Source organism: Haliaeetus albicilla, chromosome 16, assembly GCF_947461875.1.
Source record: "Haliaeetus albicilla chromosome 16, bHalAlb1.1, whole genome shotgun sequence".
Lineage (NCBI taxonomy): Eukaryota > Metazoa > Chordata > Aves > Accipitriformes > Accipitridae > Haliaeetus > Haliaeetus albicilla.
In genome coordinates this window covers 20,610,711-20,628,713 of record NC_091498.1, presented here as the reverse complement: position 1 = coordinate 20,628,713, position 18,003 = coordinate 20,610,711, and the positions used below count along the sequence as shown (strand labels likewise).

The 18,003-nt window shown below is 44.0% G+C and overlaps 1 protein-coding gene across 2 annotated transcripts; it reads right to left on the bottom strand.

The window, feature by feature from the left end:
* Positions 1 to 2,490: 2,490 nt before the first annotated feature.
* Positions 2,491 to 13,793, bottom strand: WEE1 (WEE1 G2 checkpoint kinase). Of its 2 annotated transcripts, none has more exons than XM_069803825.1 (11): positions 12,956 to 13,793; positions 10,364 to 10,572; positions 9,771 to 9,837; positions 9,514 to 9,686; positions 8,461 to 8,582; positions 7,612 to 7,758; positions 7,081 to 7,176; positions 6,916 to 7,001; positions 6,613 to 6,783; positions 6,378 to 6,523; positions 2,491 to 3,882 (listed from the first exon to the last, which is right to left on the bottom strand). In XM_069803825.1, exons 1-11 carry the CDS (start codon positions 13,520 to 13,522, stop codon positions 3,732 to 3,734), a joined length of 1,935 nt encoding a protein of 644 aa, XP_069659926.1. In that variant the 5' UTR covers positions 13,523 to 13,793; the 3' UTR covers positions 2,491 to 3,731. The 2 variants fall into 2 exon arrangements, with proteins under 2 accessions (XP_069659926.1, XP_009924628.1); XM_009926326.2 differs by lacking the exon at positions 12,956 to 13,793 and adding an exon at positions 10,864 to 12,040.
* Between the last annotated feature and the right edge of the window lie 4,210 nt (positions 13,794 to 18,003).

Genomic DNA, 18,003 nt, shown 5'->3' with positions numbered 1-18,003 from the left:
TAAAAAAGAAAACCCCTTTAATGTCAGTAGAAATAGATACCAATTCTCAGTCAGGAAGCATCTGAATCATGAATCACTGGATGCTGGGAGTATTCATGGGAAGCATTAATGCACTTTCCAAATTCTCTGCCTCTTCCTACTGGCCACTGTTGGGGCCAGAATTCTCAGCCTCATCACTGCCTTCAGGAAAGCTTATGAAAGTTTGAGATAAAATTTCACCATTCTTACTGCTCCCATAAACTACTTAAAAACCCTGAAGCTCCTTTTTAACCATTCTGCTTGTCACATGAGAAAGTTAAAAAATCTAGAGCCCCTTCAGTTGCATGGTTTAGGCTGGGCATCCGTTCCATGGCAGATATAAAACCTGTGACCAGCAATAGCATAGAATCATAGAATTATTTATGTTGGAAAACACCCTTAAGGTCATTGAGTCCAACTGTTAACATCACGCTGCCAAGCCCACTGCTAAACCATGTCCTCAAGTGCCACATCTACATGTCTTTTAAAAACCTCCAGGGATGGAGACAACCACTTCCCTGAGCAGCCTGTTCCAATGCTCGACAACCCTTTTGGTCAAGAATTTTTTCCTAATATCCAACCTAAACCTCCCCTGCTGCAACTAGAGGCCATTTCTTCTTGTCCTATCACTTGTTACTTGATATAAGAGACTGACACCCACCTCGCTACAACCCCCCTTCAGGTAGTTGTAGAGAGCAATAAGGTCTCCCCTGAGACTCCTTTTCTCCAGACTAAACAGCCCCAGTTCCCTCAGCCGCTCCTCATCAGACTTGTGCTCCAGGCCCCTCACCAACTTGGTTGCCCTTCTCTGGACACACTCCAGCACCTCAATGTCTTTCTTGTCATGAGGGGCCCAAAACTGAACACAGGACTCAAGTACTCGGCCTCACCAATGCTGAGTACAGGGAGACAATCCCTTCCCTGCTCCTGCTGGCCACACTATCTCTGATACAGGCCAGGATGCCGCTGGCCTTCTTGGCCACCTGGGCACACTGCTGGCTCATATTCATCCAGCTGTTGACCAACACCCCCAGGTCCTTTTCTGCCAGGCAGCTTTCCAGCCACTCTTCCCCAAGCCTGTAGCACTGCATGGGGTTGTCGTGACCCACGTGCAGGACCCTGCACTTGGCCTTGTTGAACCTCATACAATTGGCCTCGGCCTGTCCAGATCCCTCTGCAGAGCCTTCCTACCCTCCAGCAGATCAACACTCCTGCCCAACTTGGTGTCATCTGCAAACTTCCTGAGGGTACACTTGGTCCCCTCATCCAGATCACTGATAAAGATATTAAACAGAACTGGCCCCAAAACTGAGCCCTGGGGAACACCACTTGTGACCAGCTATCCAGACAATTTTTTACCCAGTGAAGAGTACACCTCTACAAGCATACATAGCTACTGTGTACAGCTTGTTTGTGTAGCAATACATGTACTGATGTTACAGGCCTCTGAAAATAAGTGACGCAAGAGCACATCATCATAGGTAGATCAAATTTATTTACACTATAGGGGAAGAAAGGCTTAAGTTTGTTGATCCCCACCAACTGATATTTATGACCATTTAGAAGTATGCTTTAAGAGAGGTCTCATTTAGTGCAGATGAACATTAAAATGCTGCAACAAAACCATATGAGATATTCCAAGTTCTCTCACAAACAAGACAGGACTATCATACAAAGTAAAAACTTAAAAGGTATTCCAGTCTATCAGTTTTTACTGATGAGAACTGCATATTCAGCGAATAAAGATACCTAAACCAAGCCTCTGAATTTCACTGCCACATATGAATAGCACTGAGACCTCTTATAAATAAAAATACTTAGCAGTTTTCATTTGCTAATTACAAAGTTAAATCTTATGGTAGTCCATTCGATTCACATTCAGCTTCTCTGATAGTCACCTGTGACTCTAATACAGCAATATGAAAGCTTCCCCAAGACTAACCTATTAAGCCTTTAATAATTTTACTGTATCTCTCTTCATGAGGTAGAATACAAGTGTGTAAATATTTTGCTCCATGCCACAGCACATGCTGATATTGTGTTCCCTAGACTATTCCAACTCCTCCCACTGTTTTCTTCCCAACTTCTAAATAAGCAGTTCTCTTCCCATTCTCAGCAATTCATAAGTTTTCCTCCTTACCTCAGACCCAGGTCTTTCTTCAGTTTCATCTGGTCCTTCATCTTCACAGTCATGGGTTCCACTTCAAATCTTCCAGGGGCTCCACCTTTCCAACATGCAGTACCATTTCTGAAGCTGTAGAGACAGACTGCTATAGGTACTAGTGCACAGACTGTGGTGCTTCTCTCCTAACGTAACTATCAGCAAGTATGTTACCTCAGTCCCACTCTCATGAGGGAACCACAAGCATTACACAGTAGCAGGAAGCAGATCTCATCAGGATTTGCCATAGTGTCTCCCTGACTCATTATTTTATTTCCACAACTATAGAGTTAAATAAGTGTTAGACAATATTAAACAAAACTTTTAACTTTAATATTCAAACTCAACACTAGTAAGAACAAATAGAGCACAAATGGGAAACATTGTTTAAACTAAAATTAATGAAGAGACAAGCCAGTAATTAGAACAGTTCTATTTTTTTAGCAACATCTGTCAGCCTAGGTTCAACATCAGTACAGGTTCTGACGACCACATTCTGTTCATTTTGGAACTTAAAACTGAGTAGTTAAGCTTTGTCTGTTGCCAACTCAGACTGCAGTTTCAGTATAGTATACTATAAGCACGATCAAAATTATGTACATAACAATGAAGAACAACCTGAACACTTATACTAAACAATTATTTACAAGTACTCCAACATCAAAAAAAAATATACAATAGCCTCAAGAATGGACAACTGAAGAGAATACCAACATTTAGAGAACCTTATCAGAAAGAATTACAAAACATCAATAGCCAAGACATTAACAATTGCACTACACTAATACAGAGTCCAAATATTAAATTGGTGCATTATTTCACAATGCACTAGCTTTGAGAGAAAACTGCTGCCTTCACTAAAATGCAGCTTAGATTTGATTCACGTAATTGTTTTAACAAGAAGCCTATTAACACAATAATGATTGTTTTAATGCTACAGTTTACAGCGAGGACAACAAACTAAAAATAGCAGCAGTTCCACATGGCACTTAATTCCACAGGTTTCTAAGCTGTGGTTTATGCAATGCCTACAAAGTGCTCCCAGTTGAATATACAAATAAAATTCACAATAAAAGTCTACCTGACATCAGGTACATTGAGTGTAGGTGGCCTTAAAGCCTGTCTTTCAAAATTTATTCCCCTCTGCTCCAAAAAAACCAGTAACTATCAAACCAAGGCCCCCTCCCGCCCTCTTAAAGATCGTTCAGGATATTACTTCTTATTACAATGCCGTAACACTACAAAGCAGCACACCACTATAGTGGTTAACCCTGGGACAATGTAACATCTAACAGTGTAACTGAAAGGCTTATGGATTAACATCCAGGATCCTCTATAGACAAGACAGTAACCGAGTCCGTTAACTCAAATGGTTAATACAGCTATCAGCCATATCGTACAAGTAAAAACCCAGAAGCAATTCCTGTAAAACTAGTGACACTGATCAATGACAGGACAAGAAACCAGGAATTGAATGCTTCCTTCAATTCCTTAGGCTTCAGTCCAGCAGAGATGCTATAGCCATCCTCAGTAGTTCTTTTAGACTTCATAGTTAGTATATAGTAAGACTAACTGAGCGGTTCATTTTCTTTCCAATGAGTCGAGATGGTCTATTTTGTGTTGTAGATCTAGTTGTCATTCTGTCAGTGAACAGCGCTCGCTCCTCAGCTGCAGCCTTTGCCATCTGTGCCTTCTTCAGCTCTCTGCAAGACATTGAGAGTCACACTTAAGCAATGGTATCAGTCAGGACTACAGGTGTATCACAGCAAGAGTGTTTCAAATGAATTGCAGCAGTCCAGGACTTAAGACTTGCCATCAATTTAGGTCATACTAAGACCATTATCATTCACATCCACCTGTTTACAACCCAGAGGACAGAAGTAGGATGTTCGTTACTTGTCTAGATGGTCTTTCTTTTGAACAAGGGAAGGAAATGACAAATTCACACAACTCAGATTTTGAAATCCAGCCTTTTATAAGCAGCTCAACACTTCAATTACCAGAACATGGTAAGATGCTGTTTACTTTCTCATACAAGCCGTATGATAAATCACTGAAGAACTAATTACTGAGGTTTGCCCAGATGAAGCATTCAGCCACAACTGAACTTCTGTGGAAGATCCAGACAAACAGACACACACTTAGATGAACACAGATGAACGCAAGTGGCAACAGACAACTTGGGAAGCATCCTTTTCCTTTTGCATACCCACATCAAAAGCTTATCACCATCTAAATCTTTTTTGCCCAGCTTAAAAATTTGAGGCGAAAACTACAAGGCTGAGTCACTGAAGGTAGCGCAGGCCATTGTCCCCATGCAACATTCCATCAACTATTCTGTTTCAGAGAATTACCAATACTCAGTCTGAGGACAAAGTTAAATAAAACTCTGGTTAAAACTATGAAATAGTCACACTAAAGAGCAAAGTTATCTTTATCAAGGGTTTCTCCACACACCCCTTTTCTCCTTTCCTTAAATGCTGACATATGGCTAAGTGTAAGGATTCCCCCCATACTCTTTTCCTTTTCCTATCCCAAACTTCCCTCAAAGAATTTTCTCTACCCTAAGAACTAGTATTTGTAGTCTCACTTCACATCTGGACTCCAAAGCAAGACCAAATTTTACAAGCTTGCTGCATATAGGTGTAGGTGTATTTAGTTTTAAGTTACAGGTTTTAGTTTAATAAGCTAATCCCATTCTTGTAAACCAAAGTATAATTCATTAAACACCCATGCCCCATCTAATCCTCCCCCACATGATCACCGTGTCATTCACTGCAAGAGAACAAAATAAATTTTTAGACGTCTTCCCTAAAGATTGAATGTCAGTCACAAGTGCACACACGTGTGCACGCCCACCCACCATGCCATTACCAGGAAATTAAGTTTTACGATACACTTCCATTCTTCCCTAGAAGTCTAATCTTGAATTATTCCTTCCTCTGAAAAAGATGACACAGTAGATAAAGCTGAGTTTCCTTACAAGAATTCCTTTCACTGATGATAACTTATATACACAAGTGGTATCTTAAATGAGTCAAATGCAGGAGCATTAAAAAAACGAACCAAAAATACCTACCTGAACTATTTTATGGAACACTATCCCATACAACGTAAAAAAATTACTGTGGATAAGTGTTCTTTTAAAATCATTCTTGGATTTACCGTTATTTTATAAGGATGTACCCTACTTGTTGCCAGGTCAGACACAGTCTTTGCAAAATATTAGCTTTGCCAACTTCCCCTTTCACATGATACAAAAATACATTGTCTTTATAGAAGCAAGTTACCTCAGCAAATCTGTCCTTGAATAACCTGCACAAACTGTCAAATTATTCTTTCTGCAGTCAATGTAATTCATAAGAACGTTATAAAGATAACCATCTAAAATGGCAAGCCTGGCTACATTCAGACTGTAGCTATGGCAAGATAAGCAGATAGCAATGGAGAGATTCCAAACACAAAGTTAACATCTTAATTCAAAACAAGCCAGTCAGAAAGTAATCAGTGTTCTATATTCCCTCACAAAAGTCTGCCTATCACGCATAACACATGCAAAGTTAACTGCAGTGAAAGATATAGATGATTCCTTCTTAACTTACTAGCTCTTTCTCTGAAATTTGAGCAGAAATCAGACTTTCCTAAAGGGAATCTCTTCTTCAAAGCTTTAATTCAGAGTTGAATGTTTAAGCAAGGGGTAGGACAAGATGACCTCCCGATACAAATGATTCTCTGGTAACCTAATAACACTGCTGTGTCAAATTAGTCCAAAAACATTCCTGATGTACCATTTCATTTAAGTTCAAAACAGCTCATTTAAGTCACGTTTTCCAACGTTTCAATGTAGAGATTGACCTAGGAAAATACAGACTCAAATAATACAGACATAAGTTACACTATATATGTCACAAAAGTATGCACTATGCTTGAAACATTTTTCAAAAACTGTAATGTGTTGTATGCTTTGAATTCTAATAGTGTAGTTGAGATTCCCTTGGAGTGTTCAAAAAGCTCCTTCTATCAAGAAAGTTCCTTTTAAAGTTACATAACCCACTTTGTACTCTCAGGTACGTACATGCATACAGATTTGTGGACCTCATGCAGAAACAAGGACAGTCCTGTTTTATCATCACTCTACTGTCATATGAGAACCCACTGGAAATTAAGTTATGTTTAAGAATCCCAAGGAACTACTTACTTCTGTAAGAGCGAGTTTTTGAATTTTTCAGCATTCAGTTCTATCCGGAGCTGCTCTGCGCTCTTTTTTGCGGCAGAGAGAAGCACCGAATGCTTGACTAGTGCCACAGCTGAAGGCCTTTTCTCTGGATCAGGGTTAATCATAACCTTGGAAAAAAGAAAATAAAGCATTTAGTTAAGGCCAGTAATACAGTAAGTTACACTAATCAGTGAGCCACCAGTACAAGAGTTCTTACTTTTAGTAAGTCTAGCAATTCTTGAGAAAGCACTTGTGGTATTCTAGGTAGTTTTCCTTGTCGAATTTCATGCCATTGGTCCCCATTAGTTGGAAGTGGTTCAGCCCCAGCAGCACAGACAACAGTCAGAGCAAGAGCAAAAATATCTGCTTTTGGCAAATGAGTGTAGTTCTTGAAAAATAAAGAAAAATAAATTTACTACACATACCACCCAGCGTAAGGGGAAATCTAACACATAGCAACTCATAAAAGAAAACAGCATACAGACCTAACATCACTATTTTCCACAAACTGAACAGTTACCTCTTGTAGGACTTCATTTGCAAGAAAACGGCTATCACCTTCCTCCACTTGCGGACTAGATACTCGAGTTACATGACCAAGGTCACCTGCAAAAAGAAAAAAGTTATTCTTCAGAAGACAAATAGACAACGCAATTCTTCTGAGCACAAGTGTGCTGCTTCTCACCTATTTTAAATATGACTCTATCAGACGACCAGTCATCATCATCGCCTTCTTCTGAAGTTGTACTTGGGACTGATGTCCTAGATATGAAAATATTACCTGAAAAAGAGCAGAAAAAAAACCCAAACAACCAAAAAACCCAAACAGCTATTTCTGTCCAATTTCTACTTCATCTAGTTTTACTACAGTCTGCTTTAACCACACAGAAGTTTGTTGTATACATACCCTGTTCATAGAGCAAGAAACTCTAACTTACTTGGTCTAGCCCCTCTGCTGGGAGAGGAGCCAAGTGTTACACAAGTAGAGTCAATTACACAAAAAGGACCCGAGATAAACTCAGTAACAGTTTAAGTCTGCTAGCCAATTTTACAACTGACATCCTCGTACTGCTATTTAGAACTTCAGTGAAGAATTTACAGTTAGTAAGGTGTGGCTAACAGCTTAATTTAATCTGCTGCAGAAAAACAACTGAGGAAGTTGTTAATACAGAGTATTTACTCTGTCAATACAGAGTAAAGCAGTTTACAAACTTACTAGGTTTGATATCCATGTGCACCAGTGACATTGAATGAATGTACTTTAAGCCTCGAGCCACCTGAAGTAGCAGGTCCTTCAGTTCTGGTTCAGTAAAATAACGCATATTCCTGTAATTTTCACTTATAGCATCTGCTAAACTGCCACCTAAAACAACATTAAACCAAACAACTAATTATTTTATATCAAACAGTTGACAAAGTAATGAAAACTTGCTTCCAAAAGTAAGTACAACTGGCTTCCAAAATTAACAGTGAATCTATAACCAAGAACTTGCTGATGATACATAGGAAGTGCAAAATCTAGTGCTGTATCGCTTCTTTACAGCCATGTAATATAATAAAATTATTTTTCTGCTGGAATTGAAGTGCAAATTAACAGGATACCAACACAAGAGAGAAGACCTCTCTCCCTTTTCCAAATCTCAGGTAGTGTATCAACCATAGCAAAAAGCTTGAGAAATCAGGTCCACCTCTCTTTTTAAAGAAAACTCTGTGGTAATTGTCTCTATTCCAGCTTGCACTATTGTACAGAATAAAGAACAGTTTCGCTGCTTGCAAATGCCTCACTGTACTTCCAATATTCTTGAACACTTAAGACTTTGTCTGCAGTTTTGTATAGTTTTTGCTTCATATATCTGATATGCCTTTTCCAACAGAAAGGAATATCAGACAACTTTGAGACAACGATGGTATGAGCTATGTGTAGGGCAATCAAACGATGGTATGAGCTATGTGTAGGGCAATCAATCCCTAACTAGGTCTAGGGATTTGTAGAGGGACCTGCGTATCTTCAAAATTAGATTTTTTTTTGAAAGCAAGTGCAGAACAAGTGATAAACTCTACTTACCATTGCAATATTCATTCTGTATAAGCATATGATCATCTTCTGCCCATGCAGAGTAGTATCTTACTACATGAGAATGCTGTCCGAGAACTGCATGTGCATAGACCTCTCTTAAAGCATTTTGCCTGTTACAGTCCCAAAAAATAACAGCACACAAGAATATTATGAGGTGAAATTAGTCCAATTTCAGCTTGATAGAAACACTTATTACAATATCATGCCTCTCTGCCAGCTCAGGTCTCTAATTAAAATCTTCACGTTCAGTTCTGTGGCACCCGAAGGTGGATTTGTATTTATATCCAAACAGCTAAGATAATTTACACTGTATTAAAAGACTAAGCATACAGAACATCAAAATACAGGTTTTGTTGCAGGTAATTCTTGAAGGAGGTGCCACTTCCATTACATACTTTTCAACTAGCAGCAGCAGCAAGCTTTGAGAAGCATCACTGAAGCTTTAGGAAGAAAGTAATGATGACCATAAAACAGGAGTATGACTGAACTCAACATTCCTAACTTCTTGTGTGAGAGTCTGGTATGCAATTTTGAGCAACTCCAACTTCTAGAGTTTTATTAGAACAGTGGGGGGAAAAAAGTCATGAATCGCAGGCTCATTCACAAATGCCAAAAAATACCCCAAAACTGACTTAAGTAATCTGCACGTCACTCAAGTTGATCAAGGATGAGGACCTAGTTGGGAATATTGCTTTCCTTTCATAACTCAAAGGATCATCACTGCCATTTATTCATATAGTCCCTCCTGCCATTAATGCAAGTAAGCATTATTCTTACTTTCCAGATGAGAACCATCTGTTCCCACAATGCATTGGGACAAATGTCCACTAGGAGAAAGGCCAAGTAGCCTTTCCTCCCCTGTACTGCACAGTATTCAGAACCAAAAAAAACCCAGTAAAGCGACTTCAAAATTGTACCCGTTTTACATTTAATTCATGTATATTTATACTTTTTTCTGAAATGCCTTCTCTACACACCAATATGAAGAGACATGGAAGAAAAAAGCACCAAGGGTGACTTTTAAGAGCAGGAAATACTCACTCATCCACTGAGCCAGCTAAGGGTTTCTTGGATCGCTTTATTGCATAAATACAGCCATCAAGCCTCTTCACACATTTAAATACAGAACCAAATTCACCCGATCCAATCTTCTCCAACTCATGAAATTCAGTTGCATACCGTGACTTCATATTGCTTTCTGTTATTGTTATCCTCTGCAAAGATTAGGAAGGAAAATACTTAGATCTGCAGATACACAAATTGCCAAACTTTAGTATCAGGTTCAAAAGATTAATTACCTTAGCAGGTCTGATAGTTTCATCTTCAGGCTCTCCATCACTTGCTTCCATGTCCTCTCCACAAGAGCTGAAAATCACAGCAGTTATTTTTGCAGAAGTAATATGGCTTAAGTAAACTTAAAATTGAAGTCTAGCAGCTGTTGATTTTTCCAAGATCTAGTTCTCCCACTCCACCTTAGTTTAACTAATTGAATGCCAGACATTTGTAAACAAAAACTCATAAAATAAAGGTCTCATAAAATAAAGGTACCATGCTAATATCTTTGTAATTTCTTTCTTCATGTTTCATACTAGTGTTTAATGTGTTTTTTCATCCTCAAGAAAAGACTGTGTGCACAGCTCATTCAGTCAGGTAAAAAAAACTGTAGGGGACAGCCTAGTCTATCCTCTCAGTATACTAATCAAAAGATTAGTCCTAAATGGTTATTTCATAATATCATGCATCTCAAAGCAGATACTTTAAGAGCTATATTACGCATCACTAACAGATTTGCAAGGAAAAATACTTTCCTAGAAGCAATTTGTAACAAAACTTTTGCAGCTAAAAGTAGTTCTAAAGATAATCTTAACAAAGGAAGATAAAAGTTACTCACTCATTCCAGTGCGTTCTCTTCCTCCTACGACATTTTCCTTCAGAGTTGTGAAGGAACATGGAATCTGGAGTGAAGGGATTGATGTTCACGTGAGGTGTTTGTCTAATATCTTCTTCCTGCTTCTCTGATTTCCCAACATTCATAAATAGAGAGCCCCCTCGGAGTTTGACTGAGCTGGAGCCTACTCCTTGTGCTTTAGAGAGCAAACTCTGTATTTATTTAAAAAAAAAAAAAAAAAAAAAGACGACATTTATAACCTCAACATTGCTTTAGACATACAGTCAGATCATGCTTGAAAGCCATCATTACAATATTGTCTAATCAAAGTTAGCATGAGTTGTTTAAACACCTGCATTTCCATCAAGAAGAATTCCAGATAAACTATTAGGCTTTACACTTCACACAAAAACAGTTAAAGGAAACACTGAATGTTGAAATAATTTATAAAAGACAGGAAAGATTATGAGAGCAGCGTTTCTCAGTCTTAATCATGTCATCACCTGTACTTCTTGGACAATTCTTTGTCCATGAAACAAACACAGATGAAACTCATGGACCATCCTGTGCTGTATCACCGTAATTTTCACGTACGAGATCAGACATAGGAAATTATCTTTGATGACTACAAATCTAGGTGGCAAACAAACAAACAAAAAAAGAGCAAATAAAAGATTTAATACTGATGCACAGATGCCTCTTCACGAGCATACAAAAAGATTGCTCAAGAATTGACAGCACTGTTGTGCTGTCAGCTCAATATCCAAAACAGATCTTTTGGGCGGTGATTTGTCAGACCAGGCATTTTCCAGGCACATGATGAAACTCTCCCAGTTAGGAAGGGAAGTTTGCACCTGAGTATCCTACATCCTGGTGAGGATGCCAGCCACCAACCTACTGGATCACAAGCAGGAGTATTGCCTTAACCTAGCAACACCTTTCAAAATAAAGAATTGACCTAACTAAAGCCTGAACCACCATAGGGAAGAAGGCTCAATACTTGGGAATCTCAGCTGCACTCCCCAAATCTGGACTAGATGAAGACCTTTAAGTCACTTGTGCATCTCAACACACATTTCAGTACTTCCACTGGATACCTTAACCAACTGATTCTTCTAGATTCCGAAGATAACCTCTCCGAGACAACCCTGGTAGAATTTGGGCACCTAATTTAAGAATCCCACTGAACCGCAGTGTTAAGACCTCGTTCTTAGTGTCACAATCCACAAGACTCTCGCGTCTCAAAAGCATCTGCTCCTGACTCGGTTACAAGATCCTCACCAATTTTACTATTTCCAAACGTACCACTGATTTCTACCAGTGAAACCTCATTCGAGATGGAAGCTGTAGAAAACCAATTAACAAGGTTGCCTTCCTCGCACCTTAAGTCAGTTGTTTTCAATCTATAGCCTATAGACCCCAGGAGATTATCCCCAGGGATTATCCCTGGCTTACTTCTAAAGGGCTATATGAAAAGTAATGAAGAAAGCAAGCCTATTATCACTAGATTTAAATTCACCATACAGTGTTTTACACGAGTGTCGAGTTCAAAAGTTGAAATGCCTTCCAGAAGTCTGTTATTGACAGAGTTAAGAGCCACCTATCCCTTTAAGCTTTCAAATCCATCAGTTTAACAGCATCAGCTACTCAAATAGCCTTTTACATTCAATGCAGAAGAGTGCAGACACTGAACTTGCACTGGCATACGGTACAACAACAGTACAACAGTAGCACTTGGAACAAGACACACCGATTTGCTGACAAACACGCAGGAGCAGATTCCAGTTCGAGCTTTAACTTTCTGGCTATAACGGTACGGATGCCCACACGACACTGAAGTACTTATTTTAGTGGTCTACTTTCACCTTTTAAAAAAAACTGTTCCACAAAATACAGCAAAGGCAGGGTACTTCTGTGTTCATCTATGAGTAGGATATATTAAAATGTAAAAGTGTATTTATAAATATAGATTTTATGTATTGGGGGGGGATTGTTCCACGCCCCCAGCTACCCTACGGGACAACACACACGACGGGGGGGGGGGGGGGGTCGCGGTACTACTTTGGCTTCCCCGTTCGCCCAGGCCGCGGCCCCTCGGCAGACAGCCCGGGCTGCGGGGCGAACCGAGAGGCGCCCGCCTGGCCCCCCGCGGGTGGGCGAGCGGCCTCCCGCCGGGCTGCGGGAGCCGGGCGGACAGGCGGCGTCCGCGCCCGCCTCCCCCCAGGGCCCACCGGCGCGCGGAGCCCGAGCGGCCGGGCGGGCGGAGCGTTGCCCCCCGCGGGTTACATAACCGTAACGGACGGGCTGTGGGCAGGTCTCGGGGCAGACGCCAAGTTGCCGTTGCGGGCAGGCGGGGTGGTGCAAGCGGGTCGCGGGGCGGGCGCCGACCTCGCCGGCGCCGCCCGGGCCCGGGCCCCCGCCGCCCCTCTAACCCCCGCGATTCAACCCTCCCGCGGTCCCCCGGGCTCTCCTCCCCCCCTCCCCGGGGGCGGGCCGGCCGCCGAGCCCTGCCCGGCCCAGCACCCCCCACCTCCCTCCGCCCTCGCCCCGAGCGGGCCGGTGAGGGGGGGCCCCGCGGCGCGGCGGGTGCCTCACCTTGGGGGTGTGCGGCGTGTCGAAGAGGCGCAGCTTGCGGAAGGTCTTGTGAGGCGGCGTGCCGGGGCAGTCGGGCAGCGGCGAGCCGGGCTCCTCGCTCCGCAGGCGGTAACCGCTAGCAGCCGGGTGCGGCGGGGAGCGGCCGCAGTAGCGGCGGCCCTTGTAAGAGGGCGGCGGCGAGGGGGAGCCGGCCATGAAGTAGGCTCCGGGCGACTTCACCGGAGAGGAGCCGAACCCCTCCTCCTCCCACGAGTCCCCCTCCTCCGGCAGCGGCGCCGCCGCGGGCTCCATCTCCTCCTCTTCCTCCTCCTCCTCCTCCTCCTCCAGCAGGGGCGGGTCGCCCCGCGCCGGGGTGCGAGCCGCCGAGAGCGGCGAGTCCGCCTCCTGGAAGGCCGAGTCCTCTCCGGTGCTGTTGCCGCTGCTGCCGCCTTCCTCCTCCTCGTCCTCGTCCTCCTCGTCGCTGTGCCCGCTGACGAACAGCAGCTTCTGCCGGATCGGGGCGGCCACCCGCCGGGCCGAGACCCGCCGCGGCGCCGCCGCCGCCTGCTGCAGGCTGAGAAAGCTCATGGCGGCTCGCCGCGAACCCCTCTCTGACGGCCGAACCCGGCCGCGCCGCGCCCGCTGTCGCTGCGCCGCGCTGCCCCGCGTGCCCTTGGCGCGCTACGCCCCTGGGTGCGGCGGCGGCGGCTCCGCGCGGCTCTGCCCCCGGGCACGGCTCGCCTCGCGCTGTTCGGACTCCGCGGCTTTCCCGCGACCGTTAGTCACGTGGCGCGCACGCCAGCCAATCACGCCCGCCCACTCCGTTTGAAAACACGGAGGGCGGGGGCGGGCCTACACACGGCCGCGTCACGGGGCGCTTTGGCGCGAACGCCGCGGGCGGAGGGGGCGGGGCGGGGTTCGACACCCGAAACCGGGCCCGAGGCCGCCACACGTCCGCGTCCGCCCGCTGGGGCGCGGGCGAGCCGCCATCTTAGCCCGGGGGCGCGGCCCCGCCCAGCGGCGGCGGAGCCCGGGGGACGACCGGGCCGGGCCGGGCCGGTACCGCCCGGGCAGCGGGCCTTGGGCGGGCGGGGACCCCGCGCCACCCAGCCCGGCTGAGGCGGGCGGCGCGCTGCCCTGCCGAGGGTGCAGCTCCCCGCCTCCCAGCAAGGTTGCTTTGCTCCCGTTCGGTTGCTGGAGGAGCGCGCCACCGCATGTGCCTCAGCACAGTAACAACTCCTTTTAGGCCAGGTGAAGGCGGCCTTTTTTAGCTAAGCCGAAGAGTTAATACGTTCCAAATACCTCTATTGGCGTGACTTGAAACGCAGTCAGAAACGCAGGAGCCTCCAGTACAGCACCCCGTGCTGTTAATGGTAACTCCTACGAGACATTTCTAAACGAATCAAAAAGTCTTGGCACGGCATATGCGATTTTGCAGCAGATGCCATTTAACAGTCAGGCCACCTCCCTACAGATGCCACAACTTTGCCTCTCGGCTTCGTTTTCCATCTCGCACCACCTTGATTAAATGTAACTGAACAAATAAACCTGCCAATCTCTCTCCTCTATCAAATCACCTTAAAATGAACCCCTTGGGTAACCCCTGAAATAAGCAGGTTTTTCCAGCCCCAGGAGCTCCAAACAACGCGAAGCAAGCCAGGTGTGCATCGCTGTTGAGTTTCTCTCTGCTTCCCCAGGCTCTCCGGGCAGGCACACCGTCCCCTGGACCTGCAGGTAGTGCCAGGGCTTTGCTTCCCTGAGAGCTGAGGGCACGCGGGATGCCGGGACCCTGTGGCACAGCCCCTCTTCTCTCAGCCCATGCCCCCCCACCAGCCTCCTCCCTGAAACCTACCTCTCCTTGCCTGGGGTACAAAAACCTCATCTGCTGCAAATGGCACACTTCGACAGTGAGCAGCACCGGTCTGTGAGTCTGAAAGCTCCAAAGATAACCAACTGAAACACCTAAGGCCCAATCAATAGAAAACAAAAGTTTGTACTTAACCATGCTTCCGTTGTTTGCCCATCTCCTGTCGCTGGTCTCCGATGTCTGTGGGCAGAAGCCTCACAAGCAACTTCGGACATGGTTCCAGCTCCCGTGGCCACAGCCAGGGCCCAGACATTCCTGCTGCTGAAAGAACGGCTGTGGTCAACAGTGGGGCTCGGAGGCCTTTTTCTGCTGCCTGCTGAAACTGGACACCTGTATGTCCAGCAGGTAATTATTTTTAGACAGATTTCTACTGAGGCCCAAACCAAAAATACCAGGATACATTTTTCTCCCCTTTTCACACCAGTGCTGTTTGCACAACTGCTGGTCTCCAAGCCCACGTGCTTTTGGGACCTAAGAAACACCATAGGGATGCTAGTGGCCCATACTCCACTTCTGCTAGCAATTCCTTTTTTATAACCTCTTCTGCCTGAAAACACCTGTTTCTCAGCAAAAAGCTGCCACGCAGGGTGGCACAACTGTCCCCACGGGCTCTCACCAGTACCCTGCAGGGACTGAACCTGTAGCGTGTGTGTGGGCGACTGCCTGTGCCACTGGCACTGTACGAACATAAAAGCATTTTAAATTAATTTGGCTAAGCGGACCAGCCGTCAATATAACTCCATACTCACACAGACTCCTTCTGCCTGCGCAGTGAAACAGTTTTGCTCAGAGCTCCGTTGCCTCAAGATGCATGAGTCACTACCCTTTTCTTTTTTGTAAGGCCTACATAGGAACATTTCTGCTTAAATATCACATCCCTACATATTTCTCACACTTTCAATGGCCTGAAAGCTTAAGACAGTTTTTGTTTTCAGGACAAGCAGCGGTGAGCCACGAGAACACAATTTTTGAGATTATAGAAACCTCTTGAAAACTAGTTTTAGAAAACTGAAAGTAGCCAACATAACCTATGAAAATGGGATTGGACAGCATTTACAGAGGTACAGCTACATCAAGCCATGTGCTGTAAACATGCTTGTGTGCAATTAATTTAGATTAATCACAATAATGTCCCATTAAAAATACTCATTTTTAAAACTGAAATGCACTGTGTAGCAAATACTAACTGAAGCATTCAAGTTTTAGAACAGTTGATGTAAGAGAAGGCTATTTAAAAAATATAACCTCCATCTCTTTCTCAGTTAATAGCCCACAGAGGGAGATGCAAAGCAATTCCTAGTAAGTGACTCAAAAATCCCAGCCACTAGCTGTGGCCTACTTCAGTCATATATGATGTTTCCTTTTCTTTAAAAAAGATTAAACAATTTAAGCTTTCAATGAATCCCTCGCCCTGAAACGTCGAAGCTGCAGTCTCCTTCTCAAACTCAACCTAAACGTAACTGGTGCTGCATTGCTTTCTGGAGTCTACAGACACGGGTATTTAGTGAGGGTAAGTGGCAAACTGAAATTCAGAAGCCCTATTGTATAGACTTTAAGTAATGAATTGCTGATCACTGGAACAGTTTAATTGGGACAAAATCAGATGGAACAATTCAGAGTTTGTACAGAGAAAGAAGTATTTCTGAAGAGAAGACAGATACGAGAGGAAAGGAAAAAAGGAAGAGAGAAAGAAAGAAACAGCAGTAACATAATTGTTTTAAAAGAAAGTTTATTTCCAAACCAAGAGCAAATAAGAAAGAGAAGTACTGATTAAATATGTAACTATAACAAAATGCATAGTTACTATATAAGGACCGCGTTCATAGGCTCTACATATGTGCTGTTCTAAATTTGCATCAGTTGTTCTTTTACTGTAGTTTGACAGGACCATAAACGGTTGTGTTGAAGAGAAGATGATTTTCCCCCAGACTGAGTGTGGCAACTCTATCCTGTCCACCATGACATGACTATAACCAGCATTAGGAGGGCTATAAACAGCCTCACTAAAAAGCACTGCAGAGCCAGTTCCCTTAGGCAGAGAGCACATTAGCAATGGACATCATCACAGGAGGAACAGAAGTGAGCAGGGATGAGCTCTGCAGGCTTCCACTGTGCCATACTCTCTGAGCCAAATTCATCCCAAATTCTCTGAAACTGATTAAACTGCATCTTTGAGCCTCTGTAGTTCTTGCAAATTAAAGCCCTGATTCTCCAAATAGATGTAACAGCACGTAACCTGATGTCCAGGCAGTGCCTGACTGATATTCCTACCAATTTGAGTGGTTTAAGGGTTTTCAGGGTATATTTGCAAAATTGGCTTGTTTTTTTCTTTTAATACTTGCTTTTAAATTAAAAAATAAGTATATCAGTCTGGTGCACTGAAGATTTTGCTACCAGAAATACTTATCTGGGGCAGCACACACTTACTGACAAACAGCTGCTTTTAACTAGGAGTTTTCAAGGGAAACCATTGTTCCCTCTTTTGTGGGTATCAGGGGAACCCAAATAATGGTGAATGGGAAAGAAATGGAACAATGGCCAATTTGTCTAGCTGTCAGAGGAAACTGCCACAGAAGTGGGTACACTGCCATCTTGTCAGGATTTCCTGCACTTATAAGTTAATCTGCAGTCTCCCAAAACCACTTTGATCAAATTGGAAGAGTTCTGCCAAAAACTGTATGAAACCCATTCCACATCAGCCAGCATAGTCGTGAAATTATGATGAGTTCCTCTTATTATGAGAAGAGTAAATGGAGTGAAAAAGCAGAAGAGGAGGAAGGTTAAGTTGCTTATATGAAAAATAGAAACACTACAGCCACCTGTGCCAGGGCTGTTGCTGGATAACTGAGAGCAGGGACAGATCTGTGCTATTCCCAGCTTTTCTCTTGGGTTCCAGCAGGTACCTAGGGACTAGCATGCTTGTCACCAGTGCCAGTGATGGCATTCCAGTGTTCACAGAAGGCTTGGCATATACAGGGCTAACAGGTCTCAGTGGTACTGTGCCAGCCAACTGGGAGATGTTGTCTCTGGGCCACTGACAGCTTAAAGGTGAACAGTTTAAAGACTATTTTATCTGGGGTTGTGCTCCTAACAGCTGCTGTTAGCTGGCAACCTCTTTTTATTTGTTACAAGGTCCAGAGTTGAATAGGTTCTTCATCAAAGGTGGACTTTGTGTCCAAAGACATGCCTGTAGTTGATGCTC